Genomic DNA, 18,002 nt, shown 5'->3' with positions numbered 1-18,002 from the left:
TTAAACACAATATTGTGATACTTGGATTTGTAATATATCATAAATTATTTAATGTAACACATATTCATATATATCATAATTAATTTGGGCATTCATTTTTAAGTTTCAAATAATAATGATAAATTTTAAAAAATAGTGTGGTTGAATTGTCTGATAATTAACATTACAGTATTTTCTCTTTCTTCTTGTCAATACATATCTATCTTTGGATTATTCCACTTATTATATGGACTTCACATTCATATAAAAAAAAGAGAGAAGTTAGCGTAACTATTAAAATCTTATAAAACAAGTTACAAAAAAAATAATTGCATTTTGATAATATGAATTACCTATTTGATTGCTACGCTAACTTCTTCTCTCTCTTTTTTTTTATATGAATGTGAAGTCCATTAAGGAGTGAAGAAGAATTGTAATTACAAAATATGCTTTAACCAGCCTATAAAAAAAAAGGATAAGGCCTAGAAGGTGAACAAAAATTTCAAGAGGAGAGAAGACTCCATGCACATTTTTTCATTTTCATTTTGTTTTTTGTTTTACACATTTGTTTTTATAACCTTTCTGCACTTAACTTTCTTCGTACTATATGGCCAATTTATTTTTGTTAAACTTGTACTATATACACCTCTTTTAATTTAAGTAGCTTGAATCAACAAACTCAAACAACGTTTCGACCACATATATAACATATTCGATATACATTATTAATCCCAAAAAATAGACATTAATCAATTTAGTTTCAACCACTAAAGACGTGAACCTCGCCTAGCTAGAAAATTCATCAAACACGTGGTAGTACACGTGTGAAAAAACCCCTAGAAGAAAACGACATCAAATTCACGAAAACATTGGCATCGTTTGTACAGTCAGTAACTAAAAGCTTCAAAGAAGATCCTAAACCAGGGCGAGTCTGAGGTTCCGTACAAGATCCTTAAGTACACTCACCGAAAAATCTTTATCCATCTGCCAAATCAAAATAAGAAGATCAGTTTAACGAAAACATCAATGTTATATTGCAATTTATCCATTTTTAGTATTCCATATAGATAGTTATTAAAAATGATTTTTACCTGTGCAAGGACAGTGATGTCGAGAGTGGAGTCTCCAAATGGTAACACGATACTATTTTCGATGCGCAGTTGAAAATTTTCGATTGTGTTTAGTATGTTAATCATACGTCCTTTGCTTTTCTCGCAATGGATCCGGATGAGAACGTCGTTTTGGGATACTTTTGCTTCGATTTCTGGCAACGCTTGATCGAATTGATTATGATATGAAGGAGAAGATGATAGGTTAGGCTCATCATCGTATAGTACTTTAGATTTCTTCACAAGGATAATAGATTCCATTTCTCTTGTTGCTTCTTTCTCTTCCTTGAGCTTTCTTAATTGTTCTTGAAGTTGTTTCATACGTGAGATCGCGTCATCAAGAACCGTTACCTTGTCTGCCTAAAAACACAACAAGAGAGTTCCGTATTCTCAAAACCAATTGATAATAATGAAACTAAATTATTTTTACTATGCATGATTCTTCACTGTGAAGTGCCTAGTAAACATATAACAAAACAAAAGAGATTGACATACCTTCTTAAGCCCGGGAAGAAGAGCTGAGAGAGCAATGAACTTTTCAGAAAGCTTCTCACGGCGCTTTCTCTCGGCTAGAACATGTTCTTTAGCAAGAACCGGAGATCTTGTGCCATGAGAACATGTTTTTCTCTTGGTACCACGTCCAACCAATTGGTCCATAATGATCTCTTCCACAGCTGGGGAAGAAGAAACATTACTAGAGAAGTCGAAAGAAATCACTCGTGGCTTGTTGTTGATCTTCATCATAGGCTTCACCGCAGACTTCGGCTTCTGTCCGAGGAACTCAAGATGCATCTGATGATCAAAATGTGATGAACGATGAGCTTGCCTTGAATCCATATCCGCTTCGTTAGCTGAGAGATTAATGTTTTCTTCATAAATATTAAAGTCGAAATCAATGTTTTCGAGTGAGAAATCGGCTAATCTGAAGTCTTCTTCCATATCCAATTATTAAGTAATAAACGATAAAGAAATAACAAGCTATTATCCTGATTAAGACAAGATTAAAAGACAAATCGAGAAACGTATTTGTTAATTTTGGGAAAAGTGGGTTATGAATAGAAAGTGTTTTCAGGTGTTCTCTTTATATATTGACAACGAGACGCGGCTTAGTTTTTTATTTTCTTTTTTCTCCACCCCTATAATTACGTTGACCAGATTGTTTATATGCATAAAAACGTGACGTTTATATGAATTAAAGTATAATTACTCTGATCGAAATCAGAAGTCTTCTTATTATTTTTCTATGATGATCGTACCATTTTGTTGGCTTCTAGAGAGGTTTGAGATTCCAATATTTTTGCCTCGTCAACAGATATAGAAAAAAGGCATTAAGAAAAAAGGCTCTATATTCATTCGAACTTAAATTAGATCTTATTTTCATAAATATGAACACATGCATGCGCGCATAACACACGTACAGTCCATGATGTGATTTTTTTTTTTTTCTTGTAGGATGCTCCTGACAATGCATAATTAAATCTAGAAGTTAATTTAAGAGGGGTGTCCTATGAACCGAATCAAATGAATCAAGTCTAATCGAACATCAACTAAATGTTACAAAATATTATGGATCTGATGTATAGTATAGTACGAATACTCGTTGGAGTAAAAGATGGAGTCCACTTATTCTTTCACACTAACACCACGTACTGTCCATGATGTAATTTTTTTTTTTTGTAATTATGCATTTTCAGGTGTCATAAGCTTCTTTTAAATCGTAACAGTGGAGAATTCTCTTATTTTTCTTTCACTTAGATTTCACGTCAAACTAATATTAAAGCAAACAATTCAGCACGTACGTAAAATCTGTATATTTAAATTATACGTAAAGAATGTATTTCAAAATTGACTCACTTGAATCAATCAGTTGACAAAATAAGTAAATGGTATATTACTATAATTGAAATTTTATTTTTATTGATTTTTGCTTTTTCTTTTTTAAGCTTTTGGATCGAAAAAATTCCATCCATAGTGAAATCTCTACTACGTAGATTAACATAACTTGATATCTGGTGAAAAAAGTAGTTTTATCAATTTGTGTTATAAATGCTAAAATGACACTTTTATGAAATATAAGTTTTTAAGCAGAAGTATTATAACTTTTTTTTAGGATGTGTACATTTAACTAAATAATCTATATATTGAAATGATATTACTCTCTATATTTACAAAAAAATATCATATATTTTGACATGTTACAGAAAATAATTAAAATATCTCAATTTCTACTTTATATATATCCTTTGTAATTCACTAGAAAAAAAAATTGTTAACAAACTAAAATAATAAGAATAAAAATAAATTTAGTCTTAAAAATTGTATTGAATATAAAAACAATGATTTTTTAAAAACAAAAATAAAACTGAAAATAATACACTTTGCTGAAAAAATAAGTAATTTTCTTCAATTTAAAAGACGGGGTTCTTAACTACTCCCTCTGTCCCTAATAGATTGATGTCCTAGGATATATTTTTGTCCCATAAAGATTGATGTCCTAGATAAAAAATCTAAAATAATATTTTTACTTTATGCTTTTTTCATATATCATTCATTTAATGGTTCATATTTTCTCTCTTTACCAAAAAATAATTATAAATTAATTTATAAATTAAAATTAAAATTTTTTTTCGTATCAAAACATCAATCTATGTGAGACAGAGAGAGTATGTTAAACTGGGTTGCTTTTCTCCGACGGTTTCATCAATCAACCAATAAATGCTTGCTTTTCGTATTATCTTTTAGAAAGAATGAAAAAAGCTTCAATTTTCTGACCAAAAAAAAAAATCTACGTACCAAAAGTCCTAATCACATTTATTGTGTAAAATCAACGACTAACAACAATACGTGTTATGGGGCAGAAAAAAAGAAGAAGAAAAAAAAGTAAGAGAAGAGAGACAAAGAGACTAAGCACGTGCTTTTCGTGTTGAGACATGGAGACCTTATTCCCCACTCGGAAACATCAATCAAGGACCAAGAAAAAAGTCCATAAAGCCTCATCCGGTCATCCGATCCCCCTCTAGTCCCATCTAACAACCTCATTAGTTTTTAAATCTTAACTTAATTGTTGTTTATAAATAAATTATTCATTCCATTCTATACTATAAACAATTATGTACAAGTAAAATGGCCGAATATCATTATAGCTAGAAATGAATAAAATACTATTTAAAAGGATAAATGATAAAAAATGCTATTGAAACTATATCCTTTAACAATAGATAATATGTTATTTGAGATTATAGATGATAATCTTTTATTTCGTATATATAACTTAAATTGTTGTATTATAGGTTCTAGTATGTGGTTTAACTTTTCTTTGGTATATCCAATTTTCTAAACTATGGAATAATTATGTGGCATATTGCCATTTATGGACTGTTAACTACTACACTTGTTTTCTTCTTTTGTCAAAGAACTTGTTCTCTTTACATTGTAATAATTGAGAAACTGCAGTCTTGTCTAATTTTATTTGGTCCAACAGTCAAACCTAAATTCATACTTACCTAATATAATCATTTTCTTATGGATCTGACTGGAAAAAAAAACAATTTAGTCAAAAAATTAAAGAGTAAGCAAAAATTACCTTGAAGTTTGCCATAAAAGTGAAGTAAAACCATTTATTTTCAAGTCTCAATTCCTCTAAAGGTGGAATAATAACGAGAACTTATTCACTTTAATTTACAAGTGGAAAAAATTTTCAACCCTTTAAGTTTTACTCTAATTTTTACATTACTTTTACTCTCATTTCTGTCCCCTTAATTACTCCTCTTTCCTCCAAATGTAAAACCAGTCAGACCCTACATCTTTGAGAATATATGGTAAGTAAACCCGATTGAGTAGTAGCTAAAATTAGCTAGAGGTATAAAACTAGTTTCACATTGGTTGACCTAGCAATATTTTTTTTTGCTTTTTCTTTTTGTTAAAGTGACATAGCGATATTGACGAATTGTTATCCGCATTTTGGATAATTGTCATAATTTTAGTTCCATTTAATAATTCACAATAAATCCAATACCTAATACTTTGCATATGTAAGCTCAGAGATGATATGAACCTCATATCTAAAGATATCGAATTTTATTGATTCTAAAACAACACTTGATCCGATATGCTTTCACATGGTATAACCAGTTTAAATTGAAATTATTAAAAACCAGGGCACCTTTGAAATTAAAAATAGAAAACAAGAAAACATGCATGACACAAATATATGGTTCAAACTCTAGAATCTCAGACATTTTTATCTTATTAATTGTATCCTATAGACGTCATAAAAGTTTTTAATCTATCTCAACCAAATTACTTTGAGATCCTGAAAACAACGAAACTATATATGATCATTTCAGTTGCCATAATTGGATTTGCCAGTTATTACAAATCAGTTGTTTTTCTCAATTGATTTTGAAAATGCATGAACATATCTGGACTCAATTATTTTGTAATTATATAAATCAATATTTTGCAGAAGAAGTTATGATGCCATATGGATGTCGACATCTCTACAATATTTTTAAACAATTTGTGTTTAATAATTATCGCACACTGTTTTGTGAGTGGAACTGTTTTAAAACTCAATTTGGTCCCAATAAAGACCCGACACTTATAAATGACCCTAACTCCCTAACAACCTGGTTATTTTTGTCTTAACTGCGGTAAGAAAAGGCAAGGCCAAACCAGGTTTATATGGTGTTGCATGCACAAACACTCCGGCCCAAAAATGTAGAAAAAAACTGCAATGATTCTGGACCACGGCCACTTAAAAAACAAATCGTTTCATGAATGGATTTATATGAACATGATAACATAGTACGACATAACATATTATGATACATGGTTTGACCAGTTAACTTGTTCTTGGTTTAATGTTTATTAGTCTTGTATATATATATAAGCTTACGTACGTTGAATGTTGATGAGAGAAGAACACCTTTGTGTTTAGAAAATAGTATATTGACTTTCATAATCATAAGCTTTAGGTTAAATATAATTATATAGTACGAGAGTTTTCTAAACTATAATGATTGTAAATATATAAATATCTAAATAATAAATATAGAATTTATATTAATATTTTGAAGTACATTTTGTGTTATGTACTTTTAGTTTTGCTTATTTAAAAATTTATTTACAACATTAACTCCTAAAAAGTTTCCAAAAATAACATTACTTCAGATTTTGTTTCCTAAATATTTTACATACCATTCCAACTAAAAAAAATACAGCAGAATAAATATGGAAACAGAAACTATGATATATTTAATCACACTTTCTATTGTGTATTAAAGATATTCTATTTATAAATCATTTGCAAACAAGAACAACTATTTGATTCCTATTTTGTTTTTCAAAACCTGTGAGCTTTAATTCTTAACGTAAGAAGAACTTCGATTCACATTTATTTAAATATTATAATTAATACCTATAAACTTAATAAAAGTTTAAAATATTACAAATATGTAAAATTAGTTTTAAAAAAAAAATACTATATAATATGGTGATATAGTAGATGGGTTATAAAGAGAACATGTTGGAATTAATAAAATATCATTAAATTTGTGCTGATACGGGTTACATCCTCATTTTATTATTTGCCAACACTATTAATATTAGAATATTTGACATATAAAAATTAAGTTGATTTAACTAAGATGTGTAAAATAATTAAATCATTAGGAAAAACGTGAGTTAATCATAGCTTATAAATGACTTAATATGTATTTAGATCCCTTATTTTCTGTTATAATAATTAGCAATCAAAATAAAATCTCAAACACTAAACAAAATAAACTAAATATAACAAACAAATGGTAATGAAGTATATTGCGGGTTAAAAAATTAATATAAACATTTAGCCAGAGTCTTCTCTGAAAATATTAAGACCACAAGCCCATTTTTTTTGTGGGGCCAATTATACATTATATTTTTTTAAAAAAAACTTGAAAAACATAAAGAATACTTGAAAAGATTTGAACAATTGACATTTGGTATTAATATCCTACCTTTTTACCAGTAGAACTAATAAAGTTTTTACGAAAATGGTCGAATATTTACTATCTTATTTGGAGGCCACAAACATGTGTTTCACCTGCTTGTGTCAAGGGCCGGCTCTGCATTTAGCCGCACAAACGGTCGGGAAATTTAGTTAATCCTCTATGAAAAATATCCAATATTTAACAAATAAATACAATATAAAATATAAATAGTAATAAAAATTATATGTACGCGGTGTACCGCGAGTTAAAATCTAGTATATTGTTATTAATCTTGTGATATTCTAGATCTCTCAATAACATATAGGCTCATTAAGATTTAGTTTTAACAAATCGTTTCCCTTACCTCTTCCATTTGCTCTCACTCTCATTTTACTCTTTTCATATCTCCATACACCGGAATTTAATATAACATTATACACAAACACAACTTCGTCTTTAAGGGTACCTAAGCAAATAGTCAAGCACATTGCTCTCCAAATTCTTCTCCAAATTTTTGAAACCTAAATCATTAGCTCCGTTTTACGATTGATTCAACCATCAAAATTTTTATAAATTGGTCTATCTAGGGAGATGTCAAATTTATTTTTCAATAAACTTTTTTTTTTAATGTTTTAGTGTTGAACCACTAGAATTGCTTAAATATATTGTACGGCCGCAGCAAATCCATGCTTTTTCTGCTTGGCCTTATGGCCGGTTCTACCCACAAACATTAATATGCAAAGTTCCTCGTATAATATTATATACATTTTACAAAATCGATGACCGGTGTATGTAAAAACGTATTATAAAAAGGTTGATTTCACCAAGGATTACCACTTAAACCGCAATATACTAAACGGTCTTTGAAAAGTCGTCCCAACGTTGGAATTTATTTTGCATCAATCGTCTAATAATTAATTATCTATTTGTTTGGAAGCTTCTAAACTGTGGAATAATATGTGGCATATGCCATTATATGTTAATGTGTGGACATGTCTATCGGCTTGATGTATTTGATAATCAAAGATGTGATACGTACCTCTTGAAATGAAGTCATAACAAGTATCTTTTAAAAGGGTCAAGAGGTATATAAAAATGGAGATTTTGTAAGAAAACTTTGGATACGAAATCTAGATAATATAAATTAAGTTTGTTCTAATGATATAAAGTGAGGCAAATGTGTATCGATCGATGGTTACAGACCTTACGGTTGGTGGTGCGGTGTGGACGGGATATGCCGCCGAAAATATCATAAATCAAGCTGACCTATCTCTTTACTCTCACACTCTCTTTTCATTCTTTATTACGTATTTTAGTTATCATTAATACACCATTTCCTACCATTGTATTATTGTCGTCCTAATCAAAACTCTGATAAGGGGCCTTCCAATTTTGTCTTCTTCCTTAGAAATAATTCCCATAGGTGGGGGGAAGTGGGAACTAACCATTTATATATTATTAAGACTTTACATTTTATGTATGAAAATTGTTAGTGAATTCAATATACTTTTTTTTTAATATATAGAGGAGACAAGAAAACAAAATTCTTAAAAGACATACGTATTTACTATATTTTATCTAAAAAATCATCAAATATTTTCCGTCAAACCCCACACCCAAGTTATATAATTTTTTCATAACAAATGTAAATTGTAGTATACTCATTACTTCTTATCTAATACTAATACTGTAATACAATACTATTATGACCATATTCTTCTTTGTCTCTTCTTCTTCTTTTGGCATGACTTGAACTCATGAGGTCAAACTACGCCCTCAAACCAAATGAACTACAAGTTCCGGCATTTGAATAATTAAAAAAAAAAAACGAGAAATTTTTGTGATATGATCAAGTAACCTTCCTCTTCCCAATATTCAGAACAATTATATGGTACAGAAAGAGAACCTTAAGGTGACCTTAGTTAAAACATTTTGGTTGGACTTTTGTACCCGACGAAGACAAACCCAAACTCCTTATAGAACAATTCTGATTTTCACATTTATTTGACCTCCTTGAAATGGTTTCCAATAAAATAAGAAAAATCCCACGTTTTCAATTCAATTTAATAACCCATGCAATTGTGTTTACTCGCCTGTTTTTAAGGAATTTCCCACTTAACTATTACTTTTGCAGCTTTGCTTATCACTTTTTTCCTTAAGATGTGAACTAAATCATGTGGAGTTGAAAGTGGAGTTGAAAACTGAAATTACTTATAAAGTTGAGGTCTAGTTGATTTAAAATGAGGTTTATTATGGTTCTAGTTTTTTCTTGATCCAGTTGCGAAACTTTCAATAAAGCTAGATATATGTACATTCTGACAATGTGTGAATTTCTCATATTTAAAACTAATATGAAAAATTGCATTAAAAAAATGTTTAGAAAAGGTAATTAGTATATAAGTGAAAAAATAAAAAAACCATATTGATGAACTAAGTGCAATATAAAATGTGTGTCAAACTCAAAAATGTCTCTTTTAGACATAACTCTTAAAAAGTGGCTTGACTTACATGGCCTACAAAACCAACATTATATATATTATGTTCTCATTCTAACTATATAATATATCAAATATGAATTATGAATTATTGGTTGTAGCTTGTAGGCCATGCATGTACGTAGCCTTAATTATATAAAGATGGTTAATTTGGGTGGGTTTGAAAGGCAAACGTTACCGTAAATTGCTAAACCATTTTACAGCAAAATGTCAATGACAGAAAATAACAAAAAACTGATCAAATTTATTACGAAACATACCGTACGTTTATTAAACTAACGAAATGCTTTACATCGCAGGGGATATATAATCCAACAACTGCGGAAAAAAATCGCCCCGAATGAAACCAGAGAGTAAGAGGTACTAAACATTGATGGTTATGCATCTTAAAGCACACACTTAAACACAAGAACAAGGATCTTTTAATGACTTAAAGAATCTCTCTATACATAAAATTTATTAACTAAAAAACCATTTTCATGGAAAACCGATTTTGGATTCTTCGGTGACGGTCAGAGAAATTGATGATTAATGTGAACACGTATGTAACTTGAAACCAGTTACGTGAGCTTTGATAAGCCACAACTCAAGTTCTTCACAACATCCTCGATTTTCATATCAAAGTTGATATTCCTCTGCAAGAGAATAAACAATATATAAATAGATTTTTCGAGTAATAAAAATATCTAAGTCGAAAGTCATAGTAATTCTAAAACATGCTTCCGGTCTTCTACCATAATAAAGTCAGCTCGTATTAAGATACTAAGAAACTTGAAAGCCCTACTCTAGTTTGTATGAGAATATATATACCTGAGCAATTATAGAGATGTCAAAAGTGGGTCCAAAGGGTAAGACATTGCTGTTGGTGATAAGCAAACCAAGCTTCTCAATCTCCCCCATAATCTTGATCAGATTACCCTTTTGCTTCTCGCATAGAATCTTAATAAGAACGTCTTTTCCCGAAAGCCTAACTTCTATCTCTGGAAGATTCGAGCTCGAGCAACCACGATTTCCATCTGAGAAAGATGATGATGATTGATGATTTTCATCTAAAACCAGCTGAGACTTCTTTACAAGAACCATTGATTCCATTGTTCTTTCCTGCTTTTGTTCCTCATACTCTTTCACTTTCTCTTGGAGGTACTTAATATGCTTTATTGCATCTCCCAACACAGAAGCCTTGTCCATCTATAAACACATACATGCACATGATCAATATATAGCATGTAACCATTATATAGACGATTTTTAGAATATTTTTAGTTTCACAAAGTCAGTACGGATCAAGTAATTTAGTCTCATAACCGAGAGATACCAAATCAAAACTCAAATAAACTTTTCATGAAATTTGGTTTCTTGCCTCGCAAAATAAGATGATTTAAGAAAAGACTATTATCATTTGATAAACTAATCTGAGCCTCGTTATAAAACTAGAAGAAGAAAAGGATATTTCTATATATATATATATATATATGTACCTTCTTTAGGCCAGGAACTAGGGCGGAAAGAGCTACAAATCTTTGAGTAAGCTTCTCTCTACGTTTCCTCTCTGCGAGGATGTGATCTTGAGCATTTGATTGGCTACGAGTCAAGGTTTGAGCTCTCTTTGTCCCTCTTATTATCAGCTTGGATTTCCTTTGGTCTTGTAATTCAATTTCTTCTTCCTTGGGGCTAAATATTAAGTTTGGGGAGTTGTGATTCATAACCTTCAAACCAGTCTTTTCGAAAGAAAGAATCCTGGAAGAGGGCTGATGCTTTGAAGGAGGAGTATGAATGGAAGAAGAAAAAGGATGTATCTTTGGTGATATGTGAGTGGTCTTGAGGATCTTTGAAGGTATCTCTTCGACCAAATCATTATTACAAGAAGCATCAAAGTTAAAACAGTTGGTGGTATCATCAAGAGATGAGAAAGACTGTGGAACATCTCCAGCGAGTGAATTCATGTGGTATTGGTGGATGATACTATACTCTTCTATATCCTATATAGGAAAAGCAAATAATAAATATTTCATAAAATTTGTCAAGAAAAAATTGATAGGGAAAATAACATGATATAGGTGTACAAAAAAATATATAAGAGGAAGTAAAGACACATATAAAATTGTATGTACGTGTGTATAGAAATATACCAATTCGGAGGTCCATCTGGTAGAGAATACGTTCTTCGTCGTTGTGGCCATGATTGCTTCTTAATCAAAAATCTGAACATTGGTAATCATATAAAGAAATTATTAACCAAGAAGATGAAACTATGGAAACCATAGTATTTCTTGAATTCCAAAACTTTAAAACAAAACCGAGAAATTGAAGAAACTTGAGCAGTCAAATGTTGAAGCTTACCTTCTAGAGAGAAAGAGAGAGAGAGAGAGAGAGAGAGAGAGAGAGAGAGAGAGAGAGTTTGGGCTTTGGACTTGTGTAATGGCTAAACAAGTCATTTTATATATACATACAAATATACACTCTGGAGTTCATGTGTACGTGTGAAAAGCAACCAAATTCAATTAGATATTGTTTGGTGATATTAATTATTAATTATATATATTAAAAATAGATTGATACTGATGATAATACTGATCTCAAAGATCTCGATGCCAAATGTGTATCTATTACAAAATTGTATGGTATTATTAAGATCAAAATACAAGATATCTATTGAATAAATTCGGCTAATTTTAGATTTAAGAAATATCAAAACATTCATGATTAACACAAAAAGGGGCTAATGTGAACTGAGAAAAAAATGGCCAATGTTGCAATGACGCATAACGATTTGAGAATTGTACTTTAAATAAAACTAATTAATATTCAATCAGTAAATTATTTACATTTATGTCATCCAAACTAATATGATGCGTAAAGATATTAATGGTACCAATATAATACATAAATACGTCTAAACCTAACTTCCCAAGTACACAACTTGGGTAAATATATTTCAAGAGGTAACCAATTTTAATCAAACAAGAGACCAAATTTCTTTTATAATATTAGTTCCTTAATTTAAAATTTTGATAATCAACTAGTTTATAATTAATCCATCTCCCGTTATGATACGATAATATTCTTTTTTTAAGTAGAATATTATTAATATGTGTGTAGGGTTGAGAAAAGATTACGAAATCTTCAAGATCATGACTTAATAATTGCATCTTCTTAGTCTTCCAAATATTTTGCCAACAAGAATGTATCAAACAATTAAATTCTTGATTCATTTTGAAAGAACGATCAACTAGTAAATCATTATCAGAAATAAACAAAGAATTTGCACTCATCCACAATATATGGTGGGTTCAATCTCATTATTGTTTCATATACATAGAAAATATATATTCCCGTTCATTACCCTTTTTTATGTTGTTCAACGTTAAGTATGGAACTAACTTAAGATCTTCCGTTGATTTTATTCTATTATATATAGTACTAGATTAGATTAAGACCTATGCTAGAACACATGTTGAAATTTATTTTATTTACATTGTAGTTTTTTATAAAATATAATTTATGTGATTGTTTTTAAAAGTTTTTTTGGATAAAATATTATGCAATAAAATCATATGCTAAATATAATGACTTGAAAAAGAGATTTATTTTGTAAGTTTTATATTGTTAATGATTCTAGATTAAATTTATGTACCCGTGCTATAACACTGGTTAAATTTTATTTTATACAAATTTTGTATATTTTCTATTTTAAAATAAAATTTTAATATGTTGTATTAGTTTATGTACGTGAAGTTATTTCAACAATGTATATTCTACCTCATGACTTGAATGTCATTATAAGACATAATTTTGTGAATTTGGTTTTTAAAAAGTGAGTTATTATATTATGAGTAATTTAATATATTGTTATACTTTTGTTTTAATATACTTGGTTTTTTAAAATTCTTTCATATTATAGTGACATATTATTGACATTGCTATAACAAACCAATTTAGAGTGTTTATAGTTTCTAACTTTAATATCAAGTTTCAATATTTTAAAAATATTTCAAAATAAATTATTTAAAGTTTATTCTATTATATAAAATTATAAAATTCAACAAAAGGGTATGAAATTGAATTTAAATATTCAAATTTTGACCCGTTACTCAGTAAAAAAATTAATTCAATAGATATTATTTTTAAAGAATAATATTAATAAAAATTGAATATTTAATAGATTGAATCATTTATATTTGTTTTTAAAATTTTAATTTATGGTATATCCGGAAATAAAACTATTTTTTAATTATAATAAATAATATGATAATTTATTTGTTTTACAAAATAGAGTCATCTATAAAAATGAGATGTGAAGTATAATAATAATTAACAAATTAATATGTTAAGTTAGATATCAAAGAATTTTATTTGATGAATAATTTAATAAAAAATAATATGGTAAATTAGATGATATCAAATGATTTTTTAGAATATTTTTTTTAAGATTTTTGAAAACAATAAATTCAAACTATACAAATAATATAAAACTTAATCTATAACCTGTTTGTAATCAACTTATTAAAATTATATAATATATGTACTTCCGTTTTATTATATAGAGGATTCCGTTTTATTATATAGAGGATTGTTATAGCATTTGCAATGAGTTTTACACACTAAAACTAATTGTTAGATTATACTCTTTACTTTGCACAAAGAGAAGAAAAAAAGGATAGTCTTTGCAAAATGTAAACAGTCACCTAGAGAGAGACACATCTGACACATTTTGAGGGTCTAGAGACTTGTGCAACCGCGGTATTCTAGGTTAAGAAAACAAACACATTATATTTTGAAGTATTCAACCTTTCAAATTAAAAAAGCACGTGGGTTAATGTAATAAATAATATTTTTGATAAAAATGACAGGGAAGACAGTTAATCTTTCTTCTATATATTACCTTTGCCCCATGATAGAAGCATCTTGAAATCATTCATTATATATATAATATATGCACATGATTAGGGTGAATTTTTCCATTGTTCAAGATCAAAATCTCTATTATGAAAATAGTTTGATAGATCCGTATCTCCCGTGTAACGTGAGAAGAAAAAATGATTGTGTTACTCTTTTATTAATGGCTATTGGTGCATGATTAATATATAGTTGGTTAGTTAATAGAAAACACTATTATCTTGGTTCCAATATAATTTTGCACATGATAAATAATATATTTTTATTATTAAAAGAAAAAATATATATTTTTTATTTAAGGGTTCAAATGGTAACCGTAGATTTAGTAGTGTGAGACAAAAAATTTATTAGTGCGGTACGGTTCAACTGCGGTACGTACGGGATAAATGTATTTGCGGGACAAGTATTATAGAATAAGCGGTATAAAATAATGTTTGATTGGTGAAAAACTATTTGCAATACATTTTATAAAAAATAAATTTTGTATAGTCTAATAAATCTTTAACAATTGTAATTTGATCCATTAAACAAAACTAAAAAAAATGATGTAGATTACGTATTATAGATATATGTTAGTAATACATATATCAATAATTAGTATAATTGTAAATTATTTTATTGGTTTGTGTTAATCAAAAAAATTATATCTTATATGGATTTATATACTTTATCTATTATAATAATATTTGTATGAATAAATTAGTAAATGTTATTAAATTAAGCTTTTATTACAATACAATAAAATACTCCATGTATTAAGAATATTTATTTATAAATATAATACATAACATATTATTGTAATAAATTTCCAAATTCAAAGAATTAATATAGATTAATAAACATTAAACCACATGACCACTTTATATAATTAATAAACAATCAAAATATTGAAAAACATATTTTTAATGGGTTGAAATTCTACTAATGAGTGATTAAAATTTTATTAGCTATATAGGTATATAGATGTAACCTATATGTAAATTCAGTTAACTAAAAAAACTAAAAAATATATATATTTTGTCCACTGGTCATGGCGGTTTTGGAAAAACTGCTGGGTAATTCATTGATGCTGCTGTATAGAATAGCGGTCCAGTGTACTTTTCATCTAAAAACCCGCAAATGACTTTATATATTTTTTTCCTGAAAACCGCAAATTATTAATAGTTTTGTTGTTTGGTGTTAAAAAAATGGTTTTCACTTTTTAGTTCTCAATACTGCTTTACAAGCCTAAGAGTTAGGATTGGATTCAACGAAAAAAAAAGTGTGGAAAGAAAAAACTACTCCATCTCCCATCTCCATGTTTTGACACTTTCACATATATATTAAAAAAAAATTTAATTTTAATTTGTAAATTTATTTATAATTACTTTTTGGTAGAGAGAGAAAATATAAACTCTTAGATGAATGCCATGTGAAAAAAGCACAAAGCAAAAATATTGTTTTAGATTTTTTATCTACCACATCAATCTTTAAAGGACAAAAATATATCCTAAAACATCAATCTATTAGGGATAGAAGGAGTAAACGATTATAAAATCTTTCGGATAATGCAAAATTTTTAGTTGTCACATTTATAATGAAAGGGATAACAGTTGATCCAAAAAATTACAATAGAGTGAAAATTTAAAATTTTTCTAGTTTACCACAAAAATTGAAAATCAAGCGTTTAGTTTTGAATATAGATCATTAGATAAAATAAAATAAAATAAAAAATCATTAGATAAATATCATTAAATTTTCCAGATTCGGAAATCTATATGTTTAAAGGTGTCAATAATTATTTGTTATGGCCTACGGGAGTAATTTTTGAAAGGTCAAACACTAAAAATGGCAACGAAAAAGAACAAATAGAAGTAGAATATGATTAGTTTTTTTTTTTTTTTGAAAAAAGAATATGATTAGTTTATAATCAGTATTATACAACTCTCTTTGCTTGTCACTATGTGTTGGTTGATAGATTTAAGACCAAGTCGCCATATTCTCGCTGGATTTACTTTGGATTTGATCGTACTGTTTCATCATAATTCTCAGCTCTTGACCTAACTATGTCAAATTAGTCTCGATAGTTTGATACTTCAAGAACAAGAAAAGAAGATACGGGGATGGACTATGTTTAATAACTCAGATTCTCGATTAGTGTTTTTATAGAAGATAACGTATTTTAAAGAGGAACAAGATTAAAAAAACTTTAAAAGTGTTAACTGATTATTACATTTTAATGGATTTGAAATCCAAACATAAACATGTGTTATTCAATTATTGATTTGGAAAATTCCCAAAAACTGTATGTATGATTGCTTTTAATAAATCATGAGGGATTTCTATCCGTATCTCTCCATGATTAAGCTTATTTATCTTTCCGTTCCCAATATCAATAATCCATTTCGAGAAAGCTTCATGTTGTTGTGCATCACAACTCTTACCATCATTTCTTGGGAACCTCTTGTTCTTTGTAACTCCAAACCTTACAGAGTTTTTCGAAAGATACGACAAATAAAGTGTTGCCAGATTTGTTTTTTTCTACCATCTTAATTTATCACTAGTATAGACAAAATTTACACTTTCCATTATTTCTTATTTTACATTCTTTATTGTATTATCAGTTAGAACATTCACATTTATTTAGTAAACAAAGTATAACTTAAATAGTTAAATTTGTGCAACAACATAACAAGATTTTCGCAAAAGTGACTTAACTCAGAGATACGTTTAAAGAGTACAAAGAAGAACTCATAAGAGAAGTCAAAGCAGAGGTAGATGAGTTAACTTCTCTTGTTGGCTGCTAAGGTGCTCCCACCTAAACAAACTTAAAAAGCCTGCGGCTCTGTTCTGTTCCCGCCTGCTTATTTATATTTTTTAGTAATTAGCCTCAAATAAACAAACACATATCTTTTCTTTATTTCTTGCACTATAATTTGCTCGCGATCGAGTTTGCTTTGATTAATGCCTTGAAATATTATTAAACAAAGATTATTGGATATTATGATGAACAAAGTCTCGATCATTCAGGCACAAAGATTGTTGTGTTGTGAATGTTGTGTTACGGCATTAATATGTTGAAACCATGAGCAACAGTGAAGTTCCTTCAAGTCCACTTCGAAGGAGGTTTCAGACTAGTCCACTTCAAGTCAACAACGACGTGTTAAAGCAAAGAGAAGCTGAGGTGTATCGATCACTTGTTCCTTTGTCTTTGGTCTGAACTCTATCACATATCAGTTGAAGTCTGACTCTTACAACAAATAGACTGTTTACGCGCGGTTTTCAGTTGGAATATTTATGGGTGTGTTCGTTGCGACTTATTAATTACTTGAGCTGGTTATTATATCTCGGTGGAAGAGACTTCAACTGTTGAAGCTTCAACGGATAAATTTTATATAGTCTCAAATTCTCAATGTATGTACTTTGATCAGTCTAGGATAACGTACATATGATCAAAATTACCCGATTTGAATTAGTGAAAACTTTGAGATACGAATTAATAATATGGATCTTCGTAAAATATCTCATTTGAGATTATTAATAATAATAATAATAGAAAAAACTACTTTAAT

General features: G+C 28.8%; 2 protein-coding genes across 2 annotated transcripts; both read right to left on the bottom strand.

Moving 5' to 3' along the window:
• Positions 1-640: 640 nt before the first annotated feature.
• Positions 641-2,145, bottom strand: LOC104702812 (transcription factor bHLH19-like). Its single transcript, XM_087457271.1, has 3 exons — positions 1,584-2,145; positions 1,071-1,448; positions 641-963 (listed from the first exon to the last, which is right to left on the bottom strand). The coding sequence occupies exons 1-3, from the start codon at positions 2,025-2,027 to the stop codon at positions 895-897; spliced, it is 891 nt and encodes a 296-aa protein (XP_087313397.1). The 5' UTR covers positions 2,028-2,145; the 3' UTR covers positions 641-894.
• Positions 2,146-9,781: 7,636 nt separating this feature from the next.
• LOC104702811 (transcription factor bHLH18-like) lies at positions 9,782-11,968 on the bottom strand. The gene is made up of 5 exons (XM_010418730.2): positions 11,896-11,968; positions 11,685-11,756; positions 11,034-11,534; positions 10,366-10,743; positions 9,782-10,190 (listed from the first exon to the last, which is right to left on the bottom strand). The coding sequence occupies exons 2-5, from the start codon at positions 11,733-11,735 to the stop codon at positions 10,116-10,118; spliced, it is 1,005 nt and encodes a 334-aa protein (XP_010417032.2). The 5' UTR covers positions 11,736-11,756; positions 11,896-11,968; the 3' UTR covers positions 9,782-10,115.
• Between the last annotated feature and the right edge of the window lie 6,034 nt (positions 11,969-18,002).

The sequence above is a fragment of the Camelina sativa genome, chromosome 7, assembly GCF_030686135.1.
Source record: "Camelina sativa cultivar CO46 ecotype springtype chromosome 7, ASM3068613v1".
In the NCBI taxonomy this organism is placed as follows: Eukaryota; Viridiplantae; Streptophyta; class Magnoliopsida; order Brassicales; family Brassicaceae; genus Camelina; species Camelina sativa.
This window is presented reverse-complemented; position numbering and strand designations above follow the sequence as displayed.

Excerpts from the sequence above, each read along its gene's own strand:
- LOC104702811 (XM_010418730.2), bottom strand. The coding sequence starts at position 11,735 with ATGGCCACAACGACGAAGAACGTATTCTCTACCAGATGGACCTCCGAA. Across the intron at positions 11,535-11,684 it reads CCAGATGGACCTCCGAATTG|GATATAGAAGAGTATAGTAT; the intron begins GTATATTTCTAT and ends TTTCCTATATAG. Across the intron at positions 10,191-10,365 it reads ACATCTCTATAATTGCTCAG|AGGAATATCAACTTTGATAT; the intron begins GTATATATATTC and ends ATTCTCTTGCAG.
- LOC104702812 (XM_087457271.1), bottom strand. The coding sequence starts at position 2,027 with ATGGAAGAAGACTTCAGATTAGCCGATTTCTCACTCGAAAACATTGAT. Across the intron at positions 1,449-1,583 it reads TTCTTCCCGGGCTTAAGAAG|GCAGACAAGGTAACGGTTCT; the intron begins GTATGTCAATCT and ends TTGTGTTTTTAG. Across the intron at positions 964-1,070 it reads ACATCACTGTCCTTGCACAG|ATGGATAAAGATTTTTCGGT; the intron begins GTAAAAATCATT and ends TTGATTTGGCAG.